General features: G+C 46.7%; 1 protein-coding gene across 1 annotated transcript in view; it reads right to left on the reverse strand.

Annotated features, from left to right (window-relative positions):
* CNTNAP1 (contactin associated protein 1) overlaps nucleotides 1–26,346 on the reverse strand; it is a 347,724-nt gene that overhangs the window by 135,193 nt on the left and 186,185 nt on the right. Inside the window, exons 8-9 of the mRNA XM_086924095.1 lie at nucleotides 20,645–20,906; nucleotides 19,467–19,616 (exon numbers count right to left, since the gene is read on the reverse strand). Of these exons, the coding sequence (XP_086780221.1) occupies nucleotides 19,467–19,616; nucleotides 20,645–20,906 (412 nt within the window). The remainder of the gene's footprint in view (nucleotides 1–19,466; nucleotides 19,617–20,644; nucleotides 20,907–26,346) is intronic.

Raw genomic sequence — 26,346 nt, forward strand, 5'->3', positions numbered from 1 at the left:
TTCTGGGGGGGCTTACTGATTCTTCTCTCCCTTTCTTCACAGTGTTTGGGATTCCCTCCAGCCTTTTTTCCACTGTTCTTGACTTCTTTTTTAAGGGTACTATTCTTCTTTTTGCTCTTTGTATATTACATCGCCTATATCATATAGGTCCTTCCATCTATTTACCAACATCGGGCGTCTCGATATATAAATCTCCTGGTGCTCATTCGACTGCTCACTGTCCCTCTCCTCTGCCTGCAATGGGGGGTCCTGAGTCTGGACCGGCCTCAGTATTGTTGGCATCAGCCCCCTAATTCCTTGCAATTCCCCTACGATATTTTGAAATTGGACTTCATGGGTTTTTAAAATATTATTATTTAACATTGCCACTTCCAGCAGCCCTTGCAAGGTTTTTTGCAGCATTAACATTATATCTAGCATTGACGCTGAAGCGGTCGCTGATATATCTATACCCATAGTGTTACTACACGCTGAATTTTCTGTGAGTCCTGCACCTTGTATTCCATGATGCTCCATGCTCTTTACGGTTGCCGATGTTCTAATCTGATCAGAGTCACTCCTCTGTTCTCTTCTGGAGTTGGTTAAGTTCATCCCTTCACAAGACAGATCAATACCATCTATCAATGGTAAAATCCGAGGTGAAGAGGATAATCTAGGTTCCGGAATGGCCTCGATAGGACTTTGATTCAGTTGGTTACTGAAGGGTACATCCGGGCTCTTACACAGTCCTCCAGATCCGTTTGTTCATACACTAGTTCTTTATTTAGATCTTTGTTCAAATCCGGGGTTGTCACGGGGGTTTGTAATTTTTTTAAATGCTTCCCTACAAAGTCTTTAATTGATTTGGAAACTTGTTTCAGGCGGCTGGTCGTCATCCACTCGGCTACGTCTTTCATCCCTTCGTGAAGGTTGGCTCTGGCGGCGGCGGGGTCGTTGGTCAGGGAGAGGATCAGCTGGGTGTCCTCAGCGTAGGAGATGATGTTGAGGTTGTGTTGGCGTGCGATGGCCGCGAGGGGGCTCATGTAGACGTTGAAGAGGGTGGGGCTCAGCGAGGATCCTTGAGGGACGCCGCAGATGACTTCGGTGGCCTCTGACTTGTACGGTGGTAGACGGACTCTCTGTGTTCTTCCGTCGAAGGAGATGATCCATTCCAGTGCCTTCTCCTGGATTCCGACGTAGCTGAGGCGCTGCACTAGAGTGCGGTGGCAGACAGTGTCGAATGCCGCGGAGAGGTCTAGGAGGATGAGGGTCGCTGTTTCTCCGTTGTCCATCAGGGCTCGGATGTCATCAGTGGCAGCGATGAGGGAGGTCTCGGTGCTGTGGTTGGCTCGGAAGCCAGACTGTGAGGGGTCGAGGGATCCATTCGTCTCAAGGAAGGCGGCCAGCTGTTTGTTGACGGTCTTCTCGATGACTTTGGCTGGGAACGGGAGGAGCGAGATGGGGCGGTAATTCTTGAGTTCGGTGGGGTCCGCTGTAGGTTTCTTGAGTAGGGCGCTGAGTTCGGCGTGCTTCCAGCTCTCCGGGAAGGTGGCGGTGTCGAAGGAGGTGTTGATGATGTCCCGCAGGTGGGGTGCGATGACAGCGTCGGCCTTGTTGAAGACGTGGTGAGGGCAGGGGTCGGTCGGAGATCCGGAGTGGATGAAGTTCATCATGCGGACGGTGTCTTCGGTGCTGATCGGAGTCCAGGCGCGAAGGGTGGTGGTGGGGGGCGGTGGTTCGGTCGTGGCGTGTGTCGGTTGAGTGCTGAAGCTGTTGTGTATGTCCGCGATCTTGTTGTGGAAGTAGGAGGCGAGGGAATTGCAGAGGTCTTGCGATGGGGTGATGTCGTTGTTTCCGGCGTTGGGGTTGGAGCCTCAAGGCTGGCTGGGTGTGGTTAAGTCTCTTGCGCTCTCTCAAGTCCAGCAAGATATTTGTTGATTCCACTCATGCTGGTTTGGGATGACTGACTGTGATTGTACAAGAGACACTTTCTGGGGCTAATTGGAGAACTTGTTGACGCTACATTTTCATCAACAATACACAATTATTGTGAAGTCATATGGAGGTGGCAGAGTCTCAGTAGTTTTGAGAATACTAGGTTAACAGCAATACTGACAATTACAATGACTCTTACCTGCACTGTTGTGTCTGGTTCAAAAGTATTTTGGCGTCTCTTGGCTTGCTTGTTGCTACTTTTTTCAGGTTTGGAAAACAGATATTAGGTCGAATAGCAGTGCAGAGACATCCTCTAATATTTATATTAGTCACATAATATTTTAGTATTCAACATGAGAATGTAAATATGCTTCTTTTCTTTTTGACAACTCCAGGTGAACCAGCTTATCCATGGAGAAAGTGGAAAAAGGTTTTTGCACATTTCACCAGACTGTATAGAACTTTGTTAAGCGCTATATTGTTTGGGTTCAGAGGGCCAGGAGATATTTGAGCCTGGCTTATCTTCTCAGGATGCAACTGGATTAAATGAGTATGAAGTATGTCTCAAAAATTTAGACTTACATTTTCTTCCAAAAGTGTCAACTGCTCTTGAGAGATATTACTTTGGAAAGTGAATGCAGAGGGAGGGTGAGTCTGTAGAGGACTATATAACATAATTAAGAAAGTCTGCCTCAACGTGTGATTTTGGAAACAACAATGCGGTAATGTTAAACCTTAGGTCGCAGCATCAACATTATCGGCGCCATCTTGCCCCCTTTTCGAGCCCATTCATGCGCGTAAGCGGCAGCCATTTTAAGTACTATGGCCTCTCTGCCCATCGTTGATAGCCAGCGCGTCTCTCTCTCTCTCCTGACCTCGCAAAGCATTCCCCCGCACGCTGACAGCCCCGCTCTCACATACCTTGGGTCGTAAACCCCTCTCCCACGCAGCTCTGCCTCGGAACCTCATCCTGTCCCCAGCGCGACACCTTCCGCCATTCCTTTCATGGTTCTGGGTCCTTTGATAAAACCCCCTTTCCTTTGTTCCCGTTTGTCTTACTCGTTCCCAGGCAGCCACCTGGCCCTGCGGATACTGTCATTACCCCCCCCCCTCCTGTACAGTAGGAAGCTTCCCTCATCAGAGGATCCGTGAGTTGATCGAAGCCCCCACCCCATGAGATCCGATCAACCTCACACATTCCGTGAATCGGCGGAATGTCCTGCTGCGCGACAATCATCACCTGTTGTGACCGGGGTGGGGACTTCAACTGTAAATGTGTGTGGGAACGGGCCTGAAGCGGGGATTCCGAGGACGTCTTTCCTTACATCAAAGTAAATGACAGAGATGTGTTTAACGTAATAAAACAATAAACTTGTGTATAAGAGGCCAGGCCTCAGAGATGCGGTTAGAGCACCTCGAGAAGATACCCTGTTGTCTGATTCTGATGTGTTCTGCTCCGTCGGAATAAAACTTCTGTTTCCTGCCTTCCAGTCTCCAGCGCCTGCCTCTTTGTTTGGTAAACTTGAGTGGGTATAGAGGCGGCTAACGCCGGGCAACTTCGGAAAAGGTCTTCTGCCAGTACCTTTTTCAACAATTGGCGTCCCAAACGTGGGGCCCATCAGCGACCAGTGGATCCAGTGGGAGAGGTCCTGACGACAGAGTGAACGACTGCAACGATCGGGAGTGCACCTGTCCGATAGACCCTCGTCTGACAGCCGATCATCCGAACTTCACTGGTTCCGAACAGACCTCTCTCGAGTGATCTACGGTCCTGACTGGGAACCATCAGGAGTGCCACGAGGATCACGAAGAATAGAGGACGATCGGGCGCTGGATTCGGAAGACAAGAAACTGTCCATGCGGTCCGGGTAAGGTCGTGTAAACACGACAAATTGCGAAATGATTGTTTGATTGGAAAATACTAGTATTACTCTTTGTTGATTTGTTTGGAGATTCGCTGTCTGCAAACGGAGAAACAACATACATTCTATGACTGTTGGTTTTCAGTTGACAGACATTCTGCTGTCATCTATACTTAACAAAACCCCCCCTTTTTTACATTGATGGGTTGAATTACTGCTCAAATATATATGAATTAGTCTGTATCAGTTGTAGCCACAATTGGTGGCTGCACCTTGTAGGGATTTTCTTGTTATGTAAGCACAATGAAATGTTCTATACTATTGATTGTCTGTTATGATTTATTGATGACCTTGAGCTGTCTCTAATTTTTTTAAAAATATGTCTTACAGATTGAATGTGGCTCCTGATGAAGGCGTTCTGTTAACGCCGAAACGCGCGTCGATAATTTGATTGTTTGCCACCTATGTTTTTTATGAAGTTTCTTGTATAATTGGGTCACGAAGATTTCTTTTATACATTATTCTGTGTATTTTTATAGTAACATTGTATTGATTGTGTTTTTAAATAATGATAATGTAATTTCATTAATAAATCGAACTTGTGAATTTTTAATTGGTTTTTGTGTTTTACAAATTGGTTTTTGTGCTTTACATATTGTTCTGTTCCCTAGTTATATCATCAAGTGTATTTTTCTCTTCACGCATTATCTATTTCCCTGTATTACAAATTTAGTATTTGAACAGGGGGTCCTTGTTGTTCACATTGCAAACGGAGAAACAACAGGCTCTCTTTTTGCAAGCAGTGAAGGATAGGTAACGCAGCCGTCGTGCCTATCTTTCTCCCCCACTGATTAATTGATTGAACCCGAACTACTGTTCGCGGATTGTTTTCTGGAGATTCTCTGTCTGCAAACAGGAAAGAACAGGTTTCCTCTCTGCAGATAGTGAAAGGTTAGGGAACGCAGACCTTTGTGTGCCTATTTATTCTCCCCACTGATCGTTTGATTGACCGAACATTGACTGTTTGATATTGGTTCTTGAGGTATTCACCGCCTGCAAACAACGTAGAATAGAGATATTCTGTCTAGTCTTTGCACGCAGTGATAAGATAGGTAGTGCTGACTTTTGTCCCCATTGTGATCGGTCATGCCTGTCTTCTCCCCACTGATTGGTAGCCTGTTTAGCCCGGACCGCTTATTAGAGATGAACCATCCAGCTCCACTGGAAGGCACCCCTAATAAGGACATGTTCATGAAGCATGGATTGATCGCTATAGCCTATAGCAAGCTGTGGCATAAATATACGAAAAAGGATCGAGAAAGTCAGTGGCCACTGATAGGATCCTTCGATGATGATAAAATGAACGCGCTAGAAACAGCCCTTGGTAAAAACAAGACAACGCCCACTATGCTTGATAGTTTCGGCATGTGGCGCAAAGAAACTGAACAACGTAAAAAGAAAACTGAGAGTAGGTTGGGAAAAGAGCTGCGAAAAGCAGCCCACCTAGCTGCTCAGAAACTAGAAGAAGAGATAAAAGAAAGAGAGGAAGCCAAACAGAAACTAGAAATAGAAACATCAAACCAGTGTCCGGTTAGAACGCCCCCTACGCCCTATCCTGAATTACCCTCGAAACAACGAGCCAACGATGATCTGCTGTTAGGTCCTCCGATCATCTACATGCCCCCTCCATATGCCCCTTCCCAACCCTTAGCACAGCACCCACCACCCCCAGGTACAAACGAGAGTAGCGCCACAGCTCCGGCCCTTACAGCCCCTGTGCCGGCTGAACTCCTTGTATTAAATACTACGCAAACGACAACGTTAGGCGACCCCGAGACCCGAAGGGTTGGTTCTGCAAGAACAAGCAGACTAAGCAAAGATGAGCGAGCAGGGATTGACAAGATAGCAAGGATACTGGTAGAAAGAAAGGAAGATGAGGAGTACATCACGGACATGTTTAACTCGTATACAGGAAGTCACAGACGACATTTCTCCGGACGACTGTGCTACCATGTCTTGAACGCTTACGAGGATCGATATCGAAACAAAGGTCCCGAGAGCCTGACGACTCTGTACCGAAAGGTCGATATCGGGGATGAGGGCAAGTGTGATGTGACGGACCTCCTTACGCGCACGCTTGAGGTTTTCCGCCACCTCACTGAACAAGAATCGGGAGCTAAACCCACGACATCCGTAGCGACCGAACCACAAACTGAGCAATCTAACGCTATGATGCCGATACGAGAGGCTGCCCCTTACTGGGTTCCTCCACGAGGTGAAGGGACTAACGATGATGCGAACCACAAAGATGCAAAGGGAAGGGTAGTGTACAACTGGGTCTACCAGCCGTGGGACCGGCAAGAGATTCTGACATTCCGGAAATCTCTGCCTGATCTACGTAAAAACACCACTGCCTTCTATACTGAGTTAGCTACAGCCCTAGGTTCAACGATTATGACCCTGGCTGACATCGACTTGTTTTTCGGGTTATGTCTACCAGCTGATGTGTGGAAGCAAATCCGGAAGGTCGACCACCTTGAGCTGTTTGGACATACCTGGTCACAACTCGATGGCATCGACAAACAACGAGAACCTGGACAAAAGCCTTTGAAACCCATTTTAGACCTACCAGATAAAATCGTCCAGAAATTAAAAACCCTAATTCCAGAAAAGAAAGTGGACTGGTCGATAGTAACGGCCTGTCGCCAGAAACCCCAGGAGGATGTATCGGATTACTTCTCCCGGTTTGAAACGGTGTTCTCCGATTACAGGGGCCAGGACATGACCACTGCAACCGGACACCATCTGTTCGTCCAGAATTATGTTAAGGGTCTATCACCAGAGGTCTCCCAGAAACTGCAGGCCAGTGAGAGTAGTTGGGCAGCCTCCAAACCTACGGCTATCCTCCAAATGGCCCAATATTACGAACATCAGAAAAATGAAATCGATAGAGCCACAGAGAAAAAGAAGAAAGATTTGAAAGAGAGGGTGATGATCGCACAACTGCAAGGGGTGGCTATAGGACGCGACCAATACAGGGGAAACTATCAGATGAACGTCCCTAAGACTGCACCTCCCAAGGACCGTACTTCGACTCCCCACATTGGACGTACAGACATTAGAGAGGACCAGTGCGCTTTCTGTAAAGGAAATGTAAATGTAAATGTATTTGAGCTTATATAGCGCACAGCTACCCACAAAGGGTTTCCCGGCGCTTGCTTAGGGAACCCGTCCTGGTATTCCCCTGTGAGATAACCTCGGCAGGGTATCCACAAGGTGAAAGCCAGGCATCCCGCCGCGAGGGGCCTTTGTGGAGATTAAGCAAGCTATTGCCCAGAGTCGCAGAGTATGAACCCGTGAGTTGAGAAGGCACCGGAGTGAGAATTATCGAGTCCGTGGAATTTTTGAGCCCAAGACCCGCCGAGGCAGGGAATTGAACCCTGGTCCAGGGCCGATCTCAGCTTCCGGGTCTGCCGCCTCTAACCCCTGAGCCACACTTCTCCACGGAACTGGCCATTGGAAATCCCAATGCCCGATCCTTTTGGAAATAATCAGAAACAAAGACCCCAAGGACATAGCAAGTGGACCGAGAAATAAGGGACAGCAGCGAGGGCCCTCAAATGACACGACTAATGACAGATCAGGCAGGCCAAATACATTTGATCGACCCAGACAGAACCAATGCCAGCAATCTGACTATGATGACGCCCACGACTTTGCATAGGACTGCCAAGGGCAAGGGAGGGATCCAGTCGAGCTCTATGTTGACCAGCAAGGCCCTTACGTCACTGCTAAGGTCTTGGGTACAAAGTCTCCATTTCTGGTAGACACTGGCGCAACACGTAGTGCGTTATCTAAACGACTGATTCCGAGGGCACCCTTGTCTGGCTCACTCATAACATCGACAGGTTTCGATGGAACGCCCTCCACTAACCCTTTGTCCGCCCCGATCCTCTTCGACTTAGAGAAAAACACTACTGACACCACGTTTTTGCTTTCCTCCAATAGCCCTGACGCCATTATGGGACTTGACTTATTGAAACACTTCCGAGCGACAATTAGATGTTCTCAAGACGGAGTTTGAGTTTTCCTCTACGACAACCCCGTCCTGCTTAGACAGTGCCCTCCCCGACGCATGTTTTCCATCACTGACGCTGACACATCCCTGCTTGACACTCTGCCTCCGCATCTGTGGGCCAAGACGGATTCGGACGTAGGGCGCATGATGATTGACCCAGTGCACATTACTGTCCGACCAGACACAACACTCCCAAAACTTCCACAATATCGGATATCGCCCGAGGGCGAGAAGGCATTGGTAAAGATTATTCAGTCACTGATAGACGCAGGAGTGGTAGAGGAAGTGGTTAGCAACGTTTGCAACAGCCCTATCTTGCCCATCATCAAGAAACAGGGAGAGGGAGATGAGAAAGCATACCGCTTTATCATTGTCCTTCAAAAGATCAACAAAGTGGTGGTACCCCAGTACCCCGTGGTCTCAGACATCACCACCATCCTGACTTTGGTTCCTTCTACTGCCACCACCTTCACTGTCATTGACCTCAAAAACGCATTCTTTTCCATTCCCATCCACCCAGACAGCCGATATCTCTTCGGCTTCACCCTAAAAGCCCGCTCATATAGGTTCTGCCGAGCACCCCAGGGCTACACAGAAAGCCCTAGCATCTACAGCCAGGCCCTCAAGAGACAACTGGATCAAGTCCAGTTACCCGATGGAGTGGTGTTAGTGCAATACGTCGATGACATCCTTTTGGCAGCCGACACCACTCCATTAGCGGTCACAGCCACCATTCAACTCCTGCACTTCCTTGCAGAAAAAGGCCACAAGGTCTCCAAGAAGAAGTTGCAATTCTGCCAACCCCAGGTCACTTACTTAGGCCACCTTTTGTCCAAAGACGGAAGGAAACTCACTCCCGACCGGATCCAAACCATTCTCGAGACTCCTGTCCCTAAGACTCAGAAACAGGTTCGCTCCCTACTAGGCCTCACCTCCTTCTGTCGACAGTGGTTGCCAAACTTCAGTCTCATTGTAAAACCACTGCTTTCTCTGTTAGCCAAAGATGTCCCTTCCCCCCTCCCTTGGACTGCCGAATGCCAATCCTCCTTTACGGAATTACGAGATGCCCTTTGTTCGGCCCCTGTCCTAGGCACCCCTGATTACACAAAACCCTTCTCCCTTTACACTCACGAAAGGGAGGGGTGCGCTTTATCTGTCCTAACCCAGTCCATTGGCCCAAAGCAACGACCATGCGCTTACTTCTCTGCCACTCTTGACCCTGTAGCCAGAGCCTTACCTGCCTGCCTTCGAGCTGTAGCTGCCGCTGCTATCTCTATCCGACAGAGTGAGGGGATCGTACTCTCGAATTCCCTCACGGTACTGGTACCCCATGCAGTTGACACCCTCCTGAACCAAACCAAGACGCAACACCTGACGAGTGTACTACTGACTGGATACGAACTGACTTTGCTTGCACCCCATATCACCCTGAAAAGATGCACCACACTGAATCCGGCAACACTGTTACCCTTACCAGAGAACGATCCCAATGCGCACCCTGTGCATGACTGCGTGACTCTTACGGACGAACAGACTAGAAGTAGGGTTGACCTCAGAGACACGGCTTTTCCTGACCCTGACGGAGAGCTGTGGGTGGACGGTTCTTGCATCAAACTCCCCGATGGCACCACTTCAGCTGCCTATGCAGTCACCACGGCTCGAACTGTAGTTGAGACGGCCCGTATCACACAACGATCTGCCCAGGCAGCAGAACTGATTGCCCTGACATGAGCCTGCATTCTAGCAGCAGGAACCACGGCGAACATTTACACCGACAGCCAGTACGCCTTTGGGGTGGTTCACCATTTTGGGCTCCTTTGGAGGGAAAGGGGATTCTTGACCTCACACGGCACCCCCATCTTGCATGGAGACCTAGTCTCCGCCTTGATCGAAGCCGTCCTTCTCCCCAAGAGGCTTGCGGTCATCAAATGCCAGGCACACAAGAAGGTGACGGATATTATTGGACAGGGAAATGCACTAGCCGACATCACTGCCCGAACAACAGCTGAAAATAGGACGACAACACGCATGTACGTGACTAGATCACAAGCAGAAAAATGGACTGACGCTAGGGACACTATTAAAGACATTCAAATGGCTAGCACACAACACGAATTGACCGAATGGACACGGGTGGGATTAAAGGATGACGAAGGCTGCTGGCGGACAAAAGACACAAACAAATGGTTGCTACCTGATTCGTACCTGATTCCCATACTGACTATGGCACACTCCCCTGCCCACATAGGATCAGCCCCCATGATTGAACTTGTCTCCAGAGTTTGGCACAATGATAAAATCACAGACTCTGCCAAACGTCTGGTCCAACAATGCTTGATATGCCTGCAACACAACCCCGGGAAAGGAACTGTAGTACCCCAGGGAGGGTTTGGGGTCCCAAATCACCCGTTTGAAGTCCTGCAGATGGACTACATCCAGCTAGACAGATGCCAAGGCCTGAAATATGTACTTGTAGTAGTATGCGCATTTAGCAAGTGGGTGGAAGCATACCCAACCCGTGACAACACTGCTATGGCCACTGCAAAAGTACTATTAAAGGAATTTTTCCCTCGCTACGGCTTTTGTCGGATTTTATGGAGCGACAATGGCCCCCACTTCATAGCCGAAGTCATCCAGCTCATCATAAAGGGGCTGGGCATCAAGCAGAAGTTCCACGCAGTCTTCCACCCCCAGTCTGCGGGTCTCGTTGAGCGACACAATGCCACCCTAAAGCTCAAATTGGCCAAGATAGTGGCTACCACGGGTCTGAAATGGCCAGACGCCCTCCTACTGGCATTACTATCGATGCGTTCCACCCCCACCAAACACCACTTGACACCTTACGAAGTTGTTTTTGGTCGACCCATGAGTGTCTGGTCTGCACCGAAACCAACTTCCATTCATGACGTCCCGGACGTCCTAATGTCTGATTATCTGTATAAATTGACTGAAACTCTGTCATTCATCAGCAGGTGCAGCAGGCCATCCCCGATGCTTCCAGGGGTCCGGGTCACGCCATCCAACCTGGAGATTTCGTGCTGATCCGAAATTTTCAGCGAACGAAAAGTCTGGAACCCAGGTGGACGGGCCCCTGGCAAGTGCTGCTCACCACCCGGACAGCTCTTCGTGTGGAGGGGAAACGGCACTGGCTGCACGCGCACCACTGCAAGAAAGTCTCCTCAACTTTGACCACAACAGAAAGCATCGACAACCAAGAAGAGCTCCTGAACAAGGACCGACCGTCACTAGCCTGCTATCCTGATTCCGAAGCCCTTGAACTTGCAAAATTCTCTGATCCTACTGTGCCATCCAAAGAAGGGTATTTCCTGCGACGAAAGGAGGGAGCTTCGGCTAAGTAGACCACGGACTAAGTTAAATCTCAGAACGGTGACCCAAACTCCACCAAGGGTTACCCGGAGAGACGCTAAACGAAGTCTGTGGTTCTGCCCGCTACCGAGCACCTTGAAGATGATGGAAGTGCCAAATAAGAAGATGATGGAAGCGCCAAATAAGAAGATGATGGAAGCAACAGGAAATACCCACTACAGAAACCCGAGAGCAGACAGGCTCCACAGCTCAAAGACAATTGCACTTTTCATCACGATCCTTTTCTACTTTCTCCTCATGACCACGCTCTGGATTGTGGAAGAAAATGCACCTGCTCACGAAACATTCCTGACCACCACTCAGCCTACCACCATGAAGGAACATTACCTGATTTCGCTCTCTCCTCAACTCAGAGAGAGACGAAAGGAATTTTGGAATAACTCTTTTGTACAGTTGCTGCACCAGCACAATCTTGCCACCAACGCCACCAACTGTTGGATCTGTGGGTTGCTACCTCACGCCACTGGACACTCGATACCATTCATCCCTTCACCCTTCTCAGTTCACGGCTCCTACCTTGCTTGGCTGATCCTCCTGCAAGAAAGCTATAAGGACAATGCCACCTCCAGCAAAACTGTAACGCATTTCTTCCACGAGGTCTGGCGAAACAAAACCAAGACTCACTTCTGTCCACAGACCTCCAACGACTCCATCCACATGGACATCCCTGCTAAAGAACGAATTGAAATGCAGGTGTTCAACAATCCAACCAGACCCACCTTCTCCTACCTGCGGAAACGAATGGCTGCCACTCTGACTGTGGCCCTGTCAGTCATCAACGTCACAGGCCACATGTGCATAGAGGGGCTTGGGACACAGCTGGTAGGCCGCAGTGCCTGCCGTTTCACCAGAACTTTGGACTCCACCGATCCACCTTCCTTTGTGTCATCCCCAAACATGTACTTCGTCTGTGGCACAAAGGCTTACACCTGGCTCCCCAAAGGCTGGGGGGGCACTTGTTTATTCTCCTTCATCCTTCCTCCGACTTATGTGGCTCCAGCGAACCATCATAGACAAAAACGAGCCAAGGACCTTGAACAAGCTGACTCAACAGGAGCACAGTTCCTCGATGCTATGAAGGGACTTGTTCCGCTCTGGGGCCCGATGGCAAACAGCCGTGCCATCCGACATCTGACTCAGGCAGTTGAGACGACAATGAACATCACAGCTGGTATCCTTGCTAACAACACCGCCGAACTTCAAGCGGTCCGCCTGGTGGCCCTCCAGAACCGCCTTGTCCTAGATGTGGTTCTTGCGGACCGTGGTGGAGCATGCCGAATTATTGGGTCCAGCTGCTGTACATTCATACCAGACAATTCACCCTCAGTGTACAAGGCCATTGAACATCTCCACAGACTCTCTTCAGAAGTCCACCAGGAACAGGAAGAATGCTCGCTTGGTGGATGGTTCTGGAGTACTGTTAAAAACTGGGGCTGGAGACTGTTTACCATTATCCTGATTCCGGTAGTTGTGATATGTGGCCTTTGCTTAGGAATTCAATGTCTGCCACCTCTGTGTTCACTATGCACAAATTGTATTTGCCCTAAAACTATGACTTTAGAAATGAACGTATGGGAGCATTATATGATGCCGAGGTCAGGGATTTAATGAAGATTGATATCGATTAGGCAAGTTGGCTAGATATGTTGAAAAGGGAGGACTGTTAAACCTTAGGTCGCAGCATCAACATTATCGGCGCCATCTTGCCCCCTTTTCGAGCCCATTCATGCGCGTAAGCGGCAGCCATTTTAAGTACTATGGCCTCTCTGCCCATCGTTGATAGCCAGTGCGTCTCTCTCTCTCTCCTGACCTCGCAAAGCATTCCCCCCGCACGCTGACAGCCCCCGCTCTCACATACCTTGGGTCGTAAACCCCTCTCCCACGCAGCTCTGCCTCGGAACCTCATCCTGTCCCCAGCGCGACACCTTCCACCATTCCTTTCATGGTTCCGGGTCCTTTGATAAAACCCCCTTTCCTTTGTGCCCGTTTGTCTTACTCGTTCCCAGGCAGCCACCTGGCCCTGCGGATACTGTCATTACCCCCCCCCCCCTCCTGTACAGTAGGAAGCTTCCCTCATCAGAGGATCCGTGAGTTGATCGAAGCCCCCACCCCATGAGATCCGATCAACCTCACACATTCCGTGAATCGGCGGAATGTCCTGCTGCGCGACAATCATCACCTGTTGTGACCGGGGTGGGGACTTCAACTGTAAATGTGTGTGGGAACGGGCCTGAAGCGGGGATTCCGAGGACGTCTTTCCTTACATCAAAGTAAATGACAGAGATGTGTTTAACGTAATAAAACAATAAACTTGTGTATAAGAGGCCAGGCCTCAGAGATGCGGTTAGAGCACCCCGAGAAGATACCCTGTTGTCTGATTCTGATGTGTTCTGCTCCGTCTGAATAAAACTTCTGTTTCCTGCCTTCCAGTCTCCAGCGCCTGCCTCTTTGTTTGGTAAACTTGAGTGGGTATAGAGGCGGCTAACGCCGGGCAACTTCGGAAAAGGTCTTCTGCCAGTACCTTTTTCAACAGTAAGGCCTCAGTTCATGGTAGGATGCAGTTTGGAGAAGGCTAATGAAATTTGTTGTCAATTCCCTCATTTACTGAGGTTGTTGCTCAATCTTATGAACATAGTCACACCTGATTGTACTACGTTAAGGAAATAATTTTGCAGTGATCACCATTGTGAAGTTGATTCAAAGTGTTAGAAGACAAGATACAGGTGGTGAAATCCAAGAAAACTGAGAGGGATCAATTGAAAACAGTAAGAACTTTCAAGAGAGCTGTTTAGATGTGGTATGACTGGTCATATGGCTAAATCTGGAGAGTGCCCGGGATCGTGGGCGGTGTGTAAATCAGCTTCTGTAGTCAAGAAGATCAGGTAGGCAATGTTTGATGAGGGAGAACAGCCTGGGTATGAGGAGATAATTCTAAAAATGATTGGACATGTCACACAAGGTTCAATGTAGGAAGTGCAAGTTGAGAACCTGACAGTGCAAATTTTCTTTCTTTAGTGGTAAAAAGATTACATGAATTTCAAAAGAGATTTATGAGAGAGAGTTTAAAGGGTAGGTACAATTGTACAAGCCTAATGTTCATGCAAAAGGATATGGGGTGAGCCCGTCAAATTGGTGGGTTATTTTCTAGGTTGTATATGCTTTAAAGTAAGATACATTTCTGGAAAACTGTATGTCAAAATGAGAAGTGACTCCCTCATAAGAAGGGTTCACCAAAGAGAGTGAAAAGTTTGTCCTGATCCAAAGGCTGTACCACCTGTGAGAGTGAAAGGTATTGATAACTTTGAAGAGATGGATGATGAAATGGTATGTGTGGAGCAGTTTGGTGAAAGTCAATATGGACAAGCTGGGTGCAAGAAGGAGTTCCCAAGGTATTTTAGGAAAAACTGAGATGTTTGAAAAGCTGTGTGCATAAAGTTAAACTGGAGGAAATTGGAAGAGGAGACGATGAGGAAGAGAAAGATGCAATTTGACAATCGCGATGCTCTAAAAACAATTGTGATGGAAATTGGTGATCCACTGAAGATCAAGAATCCCATGGTGTGAATTGTTTTCCAAATATTCCTCAACCATGAGAGTTATCAAAGTTTTTCACAAGGCATAATAACTGAGGAGCATAGAGTATGAAACATGAATAGGGTGGATAAAGTTGCATGAGAAGATTTTTTTAATGATAGTGGTGTGAGAAAGGATGTGAGGGATATGATGATGAACGTGAGGGGTGAGACCAACTCCATGCCCTTATTAGGGATAAGTTGTAGTACTTCTAGGAAGCATTCTTGTCTTAAAGGCTTTATGTGAAATATGTGCCTTAATTGAATATATAGTTTTCTTGTTATTATATTTAACGTATTTCAATAGAGATGTTTCATGTTAAATTAGTTATTACTTTGTAAGTTATGTTTTATCTTTTCTTTCCTTGGGTTACCTGATGTAATATGGGTGTTATTTAGAGGAGGTAGGTGTGTTGTGCTCTCTGTAATGCAATGTTCAGCATAATGCTCGATAGCAAGATGTCTTGGACCCCACAGTACAAAAGTGTAGAGCTATTCTTCAATAAATCGCCATGGCAATATCTAAGAAGCATCAGGCAATTCTATTTAGAGCCATTTCCCTAGCCCTTGAATTTTATAAAACAAAAGCACAGGCTGACGCTCTATCTGGTGCTGAATTATGGGGAGCAGGTAACGCTTAAATGTGGATGTTGGATAAGAATAATTTTATACGGTCCTTACTACATCTGCCCAAAAGCACTCCGCTCATTCTCCTGTTTCATGATGTAGCTCTTTAAAGAGTAGAGTATGTGGCAGCCTTAAGACCCTTACTATGGGCCTTATTAGGATGGCGGACGGACCTGCGTCGGCCCGCCACCCCAAAGGAGGAGGGACCGTCCGCAGTGGCAGCGGCGGTACCTCCGTGCAAATTAGGATGTGACCGCCACCCTGGCGGTCACATCCTGTATGTTTAACATTGCGGCGGGTGCTGCTTGAAGCAGCACCCGCCGCAATGTTAAAAATGCAAGCAGTGCATTTGCATGCACAAAGCGGCAGGCACCGCGCGGTGCCTGCCGCTTCGTACATGCAAATGCAGGGGGGTACCATAGGTACCCCCCATGTGCACCCCACACCCCCTTCACCCTTGGGGCACTCAACGGGCCCCCCAAGAAAAGACCGTATGCCTTTTCGTAGCGGCATTGCAGCCACGGAAAGGCATATCAGAATGCAAATCCTAATATGGCTGGCGGTGTCTGATAGACACCGCCACCATATGAGAGCTTTTCCACCACAATCTCGCGGCGGAAAAGCGGCGAACGGTCTCCATGTCCGCAGATGACCCCCCTGCCATCCTAATCTGGCGGGGGGTCATTTCTTACAACGCAGCGGTAAATCTGCATCCTCCGTGCCGGCGGTGGCTTCCGCCGGCCCGGAGGATGCGGATTCACCTCAATCGTAATCGGGCCCTATATTGGGTAATGATTTGGACAGTGCAGGAACTTGCTACATATAGGGAGGGCATGAGGGAACAGCTGGAGACTGATCATTTTTACCAATATACTGTGGTTCCAGGATGTTCAAACTTGGTTTCCCATGTTAGGTTTAAGATCTTTCTCGACAGATCATCTTACTTGAGAAAGCAATTGAAATTGACTTGTTGGGAATATGTTACTGTTAACCTTCAAAAATGCTCCAGGCTGGGAAGATTCTCTGTACAATTCTTGGATGTTAAACCTATTCCTTGTTTTGAAATGTTGTATGTTATACAACCTTAGCTGGCTGAGACACTTTATATAAAATTTCGATGTGACAACATTGAAATGAGATCACACTGAAATGGAGAAATGGTAAAGGGAAATCTGGAGATTGTGATTAGACCTTGGGCCACTCTCATGCTAAAGAAAATGTGACACACACACATTGCTCTCCTGCCCAGCATGTACAAGGCCCAGAAAGAAATGGTTATGTCTACTATGTTCCAATCTTGGGCTCAGGCAAAACTTACAAGCTCTAAGAGTCTTAAAAAGGGGCACACACATTCACATAGTATTTAGCCTGACCAGTTACTTATTTGCAGTTGGGCTTTTGCGGAAGCAGAGGGGTTTGAATTTTTAAACCTCACCACTTTCCTGAAGGTATTATTGAAAAGAAGATGATTAAGCCGAGCTATTTGTTATGTTTACTATGTGGCATTTCTTTCTGAAAACAACCTGAATCTTAACATTGCATAGACAAATTTTAAAGGTTTAAATAATGCACTTTCACTTTAACTTTGACAACCTTTATTGCCACTAAGAGACGGGTACCTACTGGAGTCTTAGCACAGGAGGATAAACTTATTGGAATTTAAAAAATTGTATGCCATGTTTTAATAACACTCCTAAATGGAATCTGTTTGCATATTGCTTGCTTATATCATGTTTGTTCTTTTTAAGGTTTCTTTAATTGTTCGTGTTGAGCAAAAGTTTATACAATTAGAGTTGGGAACCTTGGTTTTAAATGCTAACAGGAAGTAGTATCCATTGTTGAAAAGGTGAGCGTATCTTAACTGTGTATAGTAGATTGATTCATTAGTAATTAACATGTTGCTTAGACCTATTGATATAAATAATCATCCTTTGTTTACTATGACCTTGTATTTAATTTCATTATAAAAACGTATGACAAGTGAACTGTTTTTTTTATAATATTGTATGTTAATGGAACTGTTTATATTGTACTTGTTTTTAAGGAAATAATTTTCCGAAATAAACTATTTTGATGATGAATGTTTTGGGAAGTCATGAAGGATCTGTGATGTTCTCCACTGTGCTCCTTTTCACTCAATGGAGTATACAGCATCAAAATCACCACCATGCTTCAGGTGGGGTGAGCACGCCGTAATATATCTGCCTTAGACAAGGATTGTCCACTGGCTGTAGAACCATAAGCACCAAACTGTAGAGGAGAAGAATGAATTTATTTAGTCCCCCCAAATAATAATGCATGGTATGAAGACCCACAGTGGAACAGACTTCAGATGTGTTCTAGGTCCAGTTCATAGGAGGGTTCACAGTCTGATTTTACTGTATGCAAGGTCTGCTGGTTTAGCCGCTGAGGAACAAGGATTCGTCTCCATCACCAATCTCTTCGCGCTTAGGAGCAAAAGGACTACACCCTTTGGTCGCCCCGGGAGACAGCACATTTCTCTGCTGCCCCTCGTGCAGCTGTGTGAGCCTCTATTTGGATTATTTTCTTGGTAAAATGAAAACAGGATTCTTTGAGAACTCTAGCAAGTCCATTCAGAAGGATGTTGAAGAGTAGAGGACCCTTGTGCCTGGTTTATGACATTCCAGTCCTCTCTAAAATGAAAATGCTCCGAACTATTGTAATTCAAAGGTCTATGGAGACTTAAGAAGTAGGGTTGCTATCTAGTTTTCAGATGCATTGTGTCAAATGATAAAATGATTGACAATGGATGTTTCTAATTTAACTAAATATATTACATGCTTCTTTCCAAAACTAACACTAAATGAATGGTAATCTTTATCCTTACAAAGGACTGAATTTTAATTATTACTATTGTAAATCAATGTATATATCTACGCAGTGATTGCACCATGAACAATCACCAAGCTGGTGATTTCCCTGGCAGAAGTACACAAACACAGAGAGCAGTGAAGCAGACAAGGAAGTGGGCCATGACCCGGAAACATAAGCCAAGGGCAGTGACAAAAACAAAGAAGTGTTGAGGGTCAGGGTGATTGTAGGGGATGAAAAGAACATGGCATTAATATCTGTGCCCATGGCATTTGAATGGCAACATTCAAGCATGAAATAAACACAAGGTTTATGGTTTGTTGAACAGAGAAGCATCTTGGCAAGTACTTTGATACAGTAAACATTCCACCGGGAATGACACTGCATTACAGAAGAAATGTTTTTATTGGTGTTTCTGTCGAGCTGTCCTACCTGTGTAAAGCCAAAACTGCTTTCTTGATTTTACATTAAGTACCTGTTCACCATTTAAATTGAGTCAGTACCCAGACTATGTTATATAGCTCTTGTGATTGGCATCAGGTCCTGAGATTCCTTTGAGTGCATAGTTGGAAGGGTGTTGGGTGTAGTTTGGCTTAAATGGGAACAGTTGGGAGCTGTGCGTGAGGTAAGTTGTGGTAGAGCCCACGAACACAGGCTGTTTAGAGCTTATGACAATATACAGCTAAACATGCAGACAGATAAGCGTTATCTTTGCGCTGATGGAGTTATGAATAGAGGTGGCCCTTGAGAGAGTTAGTAAATTGCAAATGAGTACTTAATAAATAAAAACATCTATATCCAGGTCCACGAATAGAGTGGGGAACCAATAGCAGTCCTGGCAAAAATGCTCAAACAAGGCCGCTCCTTTCATCTCCTCCTGCAATCTGCCTCTTTTTAGCCATCCATTCTCTCTCTCTCGTCTTCTCTCCAGCTGTGATCTATGTTCTCTCTCCATCACACTCCTCCTACCTGCCACTCTTTCTCTCTGCAATTAATCTGGGAGATCTGAGGAAAGGAACAAAGGCACGAGCAGCAGCCCTGGGCTTTCAAACTTGGCTTCAAATGACCAGAGCCCAGTGGGGTAATGCCCGGTGGATTAAAAGGCCAGTCCGACCCTCTCCAGGGCCTATTCACCTGAAAATGATTTGCATATTCAGCATTTATCTTAAGTCACTGTTCAATCGTCCTATTTACCTCCAAAGAAATACCTGTCCCCAGTTCGGATTAGGAGTTCATAATCCACTCGAAACTCGCCTCCTTCATCTTCGTCAATGATAACCAGTACAGACCCCTCCCTTGCCAGCAAGGCAACGGAGTGCCACACCCCATCGTTGAGCCGATAGCCTGCCGGGAAAGCAAACCACAGTTTAGTTGATGTTTGAACCAATGCTTGTGGTCATGAATATCTTGTACAGCTATTTGCAACTGGAGAGAAGGCAGTGACATGATATCTCCCACAAACATGCAGGTTTTTTGTGCCCAGCACAAGGGGAGGGTTGTTTGAAGTGGTGGAAGTGCCGCTGGCTCTGCCATGGAGAACACTCAGCCTAGATGCCACCAGAAAGAGTGTTGAACATGCTGACTAATGTTAAGTGGCCTGTACTAGGCCGATTCTATCAAAGTGTTTTCAATGGCTGCCATGCTCATCATGGTGGTCTCGAACAGAAAACTGCAAAAATATGCGCTGGGAGTACATTTTTAGCAAATTTACCATTTCTTACATGAAGTCCTACCGTCTTATCCCCCACACTGAGGTGCAGAACTTAGATAATGAAATAATGGATGTGTCCAGTATATACTGCACTCAGTAGTGTCAGTATTTCCTGGGTGCGGAATTACTGCACCAAAATACCAACCAGGAAGAACAAGGACCTGAGACTGTCTGTGAATTAGCAGGTACAAGTCTTGCTGTTGTTCAGAAATTGGAAGCATTGTGAAAATCTGGGTTCTGTGTGTCCGAAACTGCAGTTCCAGTCATGGCATTCCGAAATGAAAGATCCCAGAAATGCCTCCCACAAACTGGGAGAAAGCTCTGAGTGGGTGGGTAATGGTAATGAAATAATTTCTAAAAAGAGCCTAGATTTGAGGGGCTGATTTCAGACATGTCAGATTTAGTTTGATGGCAGGTCCGCTATGCCAACATAGCGGCCCTGAAATTACTTTTTCCCATGAAGCTGCTCCCACTCTTACTGTTGATGCCTCTTTGGAAAGATATTGTACCCGATCCCAGAAGCAGCCCACACTACTTAAATTGCCCCAATGTCCTGACCCCAGCTAACATAATATTGAAATGTAAAACCATGAACTTTCGTTAACATGAGCTGATAACATAGCCCCCAACTGAATAACCATATCCTCTCATTTCTACACACCTGCAGCAAACTCCAGGTTCTTTCGGTCTTTCTGCGCAATGGTCACATTGATTTGTCCTTCACTCAAGGTCATCTCCAAGTATCCCAGGTTGTCCACAAATTTAGAAAAAAGAAGCAGGCCAATCGTATCCCAGGTCCTGAATTTGAAGCCGACTGAGATCTTGGTTTTTCTTGGAATCGCTGGAATCTGCATGTAGTTATTAATGCCAGCGAATGTCACTGGAATGTAGAGGCGATCAACGCAGTAAAATAGAACTCTACCCTAGGAAATAAAATAGGAAGAAAAGACACCGGCCAGAGTATTAATCTTTAAAGAAGGTCAGTCCATTCTCTAGTTATCTACCCAGCTTTGTGTAAAAACAATATATCTTAAGGACTTGGCCGAACAGCTTGCTCGATAGTTTGGTAGTGTTTGGAAAGCCCTTGACCTTCTCGGTTACTGGTTTAAGTCAACCCATGTATACAATAATTGCTGTCTTGCTTCTTTAAACTCTGTTTAAGTTGTAAATTCACACATTGTAGGTTTCCTTTTTCAATTGAATACATTTTTGGCTTTTTGAAGATTCATAAAAACCTCCTAGGAGTGCTCATTGAGATTTACACAAATCGAGCACTGTGCTTTTGGGGCCTGCAGGTAGAGACTGAAGTCAAGCTCCCGGCTAAGACAGTAACACGGATCAACAAAGGATTTTTTAAGTTTGTGATCATTGGTCATCTGATTCAGGACACGGGGATCCACTGTGACTCCACCTCCACTTCCTGGTCAGTCCCAGAACACATGCTGGTTCCACCCTAATTACCTTGCTCCCACAGTGGACCTTGAAGTTGCTGGTGAGTATCCTACCACTGCTCAGTAATCCCGATTCCACATTTGAAGCCGATTGCAGAAGAGGTGGGAACAGAATGCATAGAGCCAATCATAACGGAAGGATGCTCTCACCAGGAGGCTTCTGTCCATCGCTGCCAGGCTTTACATAATGGATGATCTGCGGCAGCTGTCAGTTGGGGCGGTACATTAAGCACAATGATGTCACTGTGAATGGACTGACCTCACACTCTACCTATGCATCCAATTAAAAAAGATTCCTGTCCCTGTATGTCCCAGCCTTTACTGCCTCTCAGAGGACATGTTGTTAAATAGTTTGGGTTCTCTGTAGGCCTCTCATTACATTTTATATCTAACTCGCCTGGATACCCTATTGTGTGATTAGCCGTGCTTTATAAATCCTGATTGATTGAATGACGTTGGGAAACCCATTAACCCAATCCTGATCACCCTCTGCTCATGACTCCAAGTTTATGTGTCATCTCTCGAGTTCAACCCACTTGTGGTCTGCTTTCTAAAACCTGTGCGTGACTTGAAACTGATGTTTTATTTTCGTCTTCTAGGTTCATTTGCATTTCTTTGATCAGATAAATAATAAAAAACGCAAAAGGCCCCAAATAACCATATCTGAAATGACAAGCCTGCACGCGATAGACGTGCTTTCTGATGTTTGAACGACGCAGAATCATGATTTTTGTGGTTGAAGTTTTTTTTTTGTTTTTTTTAGAAGAGCTGCAGTGACTGTATTGTCATGCAATGTTGCGGACCAGCTCTAACCCAATTAATGTGAAGCAATCAATGCCACCGTCTAAAAATCAGATGCACTCAATTAGAATCCTACAGAGAGCAGCCACTGATCCAATTACAGAGGCGAAAGAACTGCCTTTCAAAAATTTAGCAAGGACAGAACCACAGGCGTTGAATACAGCTGGCCACACTGCAGTGCTGTTGGTAGCCGAAGCTGGGGTTGTAAAGCACTGATATATTTGCTTGTGACATGCAATGGGCCACTGCCCGTGCCCCTTTGACCTGTGACTTGCAAGAAATTGCAGTTTTGAAGTTGCATATTGCACAAACATGGATACTTAGCACATTGTAAATTGCGTTTTTGAAATCACATAGTCTTCTGCGATTGCAAACAACTTCTGTACATCTGACCCTAGGATAGTGCCTGAACATGCCACATGACAATTTAATGTATGATTAGTTAGAATTAACAAACCAAGGTCCTGATTAAGATCTTGGCGCACAGGGTTTTTCCATCACAAACGTGATGGATATCCCATCCGCCAAATTACAATTCCATTTAATCCTATGGAATGAACAGGATATCGGTCACCCTTGTGATGGAGTATCCCATTCTCCAAGATTGTAAGCAGGCCCTAAGTTTCAAGGTCGTTTTTTAAATAATCCTGACCATTTATGTATCAAGAATTGCAGACTGAAATTGCCTTTCAGTGTTTTATATAAGCCTCCTCACTGCTTATATTAAAAATAATTAAAGGTGTAAATTGATCCTTTGTGTGTTTCTCCCCATAAACTATATTTAAGCAGTTGAAGTAACATGAGAGTATTATGGTTTAAATGCCATTCCATTGTTATCAGTCTTTTGTTGGTAGTAACGAGGAGCCGAAAATGACCTTAAATGGGCAGTAAATGGAAAACTACTGTTTTAGGGCGAAACTCTAGAACCTGTTAAAAACCTATAGAAATAGCATAAGGTTACTTGACTGACACATTTGACAACACAGAGGGTTATGAACCTTTCTCTAAGCAGGAGGCAGGTGTGACTATTCGCCAGTTCACAATGGTGCTCCAGTCCTTTGACCGCCCTCAGGAGAGTCAAAAGCTGGCACGTTCCTGGGGCACCAGACTTCCTTAAAACTAAAACCCTCAATGTCTTCTTCTTTGATGATGGCCAGCGTCTTGAATTCTGCCTCATTGAAAGCCTAGATCCCTTCATGACTTTCTCTCTCTCTGTTGTGATCTCACACCTCTCTTCAGACGTCACTTCCATCTTGTAAACCCTTGACACTCTTCGAGCATATAAAGAAAGGAATAGCCCTGATCTGAAAAGTGAGGGCCTGATTCACAAAGGGCGTCTGCACTCGTGGGGGAGTCTCCGCATTAGGGACAGAATGTCCACAATGATAATTCTCACTGCAGAGATGCCACCCGAGTGTGGAGACTCCCCCACGACTGCGGGGTCTCCGCCACAAGTGCGAAGGCTCTTTGTGAATCTCCCTTCTTTTTTCAATGAAATAGCGCAGCTCTTTTGAATTCTTTGCACTGATGATTTTGGCACCTTGGCAAAATGACCACAGAAGTAGTTTGTCGATTACTGCAGCAGTGTCCTAGCACTTCTCTGCTCAGGTTCCTCTCAGTCCTCCATTCAAAATTACTAGTGTGAGCTGTGCACTGTCGAGGTCTCTGCTTTGCCTTCCTGCAGCCAGGACACAGAGCAAACGCCTTATTTGGAAAGCTGCTACAACGAGCGGCTCAGAAGTGTGCATCTGCCTGGCCAAGTGTCTACGCATGGAGGATTTCCTGGCACCACCAGATGGGCCTATTGCTCACCTAACAATGTACCAGATTGCGTTCTACCAGCACAGAGTTGCCGGATTTAAGATTTCTCTTGTGGAGAGGAATAAAAATTGGTCTGGTAGATCAAATATAAATTAACGCATATTCCCTTTATGGTCTCACACGCTTGCATTATGCAACATATAGCAGAATCCCTACAAGCATGAGCTCAAGAGGCTCACAGATAAATACATGCCTGCATCTCTATCAGAAGCAGAGCAAGGGTAAAAGCACAACTTGCCCTCGTTAGTTCAATAACACAATTCAATTCAAAGCATATCCTAAGCACATAGCTACCCAGGGATAAAAGGTTTGCCAGACTCATAGGACATCATGATCATATAAACAAATATGTTTTCAGCTGTTTCCTGAAACTGTGTACATTTTCATTCTGCCTGAGCTCTAGAGGAAGGGAATTCCATAATTTGGGAACCAATTCCTGACCTTATTCACCCTTGCAACAATAAGGAGATTTAGGTCCCTGGATCTTAAGTCTCTTGTAGGACAATAGGGGTGTATCAAATGATATAGGATTTGTAACCCTTCCTATGTAGAGCACAGTGAGACGGGCTCAGAGCTTTAAACGTAATACTTTTTTGCATCAGCAGATTATTCAGATCTGTCAATTAAGCCTTTCTAAATCCTACCCTCTGACTTTTTCCCCCTCCACTTCCCCTTCAATCATCCCAAACTCCCTCCTACCGCTATGAACTAAACATGAAAAAAATTCTAGACCTTTCCTCTTCTATCCCTCCAACATTCATTTTACAATTTAAAGAACAGACTAACAAGTCCATCGCTCAAATTAATTTGATCTTTCCTACACTAATTCACCACTAATCCTTTTTGGTGTCCAGAGTAGTGCTACTCGCAGAAAAAGCAATTTGACGCCTCATCAGGGGTAGTAATACAATACAATATAGCAAGGCTAATGCTGGCTGAGCTGTCCGATGCTTTGGGATTCCCAAGAGAATCCGGGCAGCAGCATTTTGGATCACTTGGAGTTTCTTGATCACGGATTTCGGACAGCTTAAATATAGGGACTTTCCATAGTTCCATTGTGATAGTGCCACTTCCTAAACAGCCACTCTTCATACAGGACTTGGCAGCCACTTCAGCCGCTTCCTGAGGGTTCTCAGAAGACTAAGGAAGCTTTATGACAGCTTTCTGGCCTGGGCTTCCATGGTACATTTCCTGTCAATAATGATCCCCAGACTTTTTACTTCTGAGTTGGAAGACAGGAGGTTCTATGCTCCTGAGGCGGAAGCCGGGAGACGCTGCATTTTAAAGTGTGTAACTTGTGTTTTTATACCTTACCTGCTGCTATTTGCTGACTTGCACATCGAGGGCTCCGTGCAGCGGATCCATCGCTCACGTGACGCCCTCCCAACGGCTGGCCACGCCCACCTCCAGGCCACGCCCCCTTCCCGCCCTTCTTAAGCGCCAGCTAGCGAGCGCTCATTTGGTTCTATGCTCCTGAGGCGGAAGCCGGGAGACGCTGCATTTTAAAGTGTGTAACTTGTGTTTTTATACCTTACCTGCTGCTATTTGCTGACTTGCACATCGAGGGCTCCGTGCAGCGGATCCATCGCTCACGTGACGCCCTCCCAACGGCTGGCCACGCCCACCTCCAGGCCACGCCCCCTTCCCGCCCTTCTTAAGCGCCAGCTAGCGAGCGCTCATTTGGTTCTATGCTCCTGAGGCGGAAGCCGGGAGACGCTGCATTTTAAAGTGTGTAACTTGTGTTTTTATACCTTACCTGCTGCTATTTGCTGACTTGCACATCGAGGGCTCCGTGCAGCGGATCCATCGCTCACGTGACGCCCTCCCAACGGCTGGCCACGCCCACCTCCAGGCCACGCCCCCTTCCCGCCCTTACGGCCGCCTTTATCTATGTGTCAATATAGAACGCGCAGCGGACGAGCGCAGCGGGAGCGCCGACTTCGCGCCGAAGTCGCGCATAAGTCAAGCCCGTCTGCGCCCGTCCGCGGCCGAACGGGGCAAGGGGCACGACGCTATGCCCAAATTATATCATACTCCTCCAAAGACCTTATCGCCCTCCAAGGCACCTGGCCACTTCCGGACCCTGTCCGTAGACTCGTCGATTCATTGGGCCTTGCCCCCACCCTCCCTGCACTGCCGCACTCCCCGCCGCAATCTCCCCTCCCACCCTGCCTCCCCTGCCCTGACCCACCCCCCTCCACCCCTGCTCTGTCCGTTATTCTACTCAATACCAGGTCGGCGGTCAAGCATCACCACGAGCTGTTCGTCCTACTCGATACCGAGAAACCTG

This window comes from Lissotriton vulgaris, chromosome 5 (assembly GCF_964263255.1).
Source record: "Lissotriton vulgaris chromosome 5, aLisVul1.2, whole genome shotgun sequence".
NCBI classification, from domain to species: Eukaryota; Metazoa; Chordata; class Amphibia; order Caudata; family Salamandridae; genus Lissotriton; species Lissotriton vulgaris.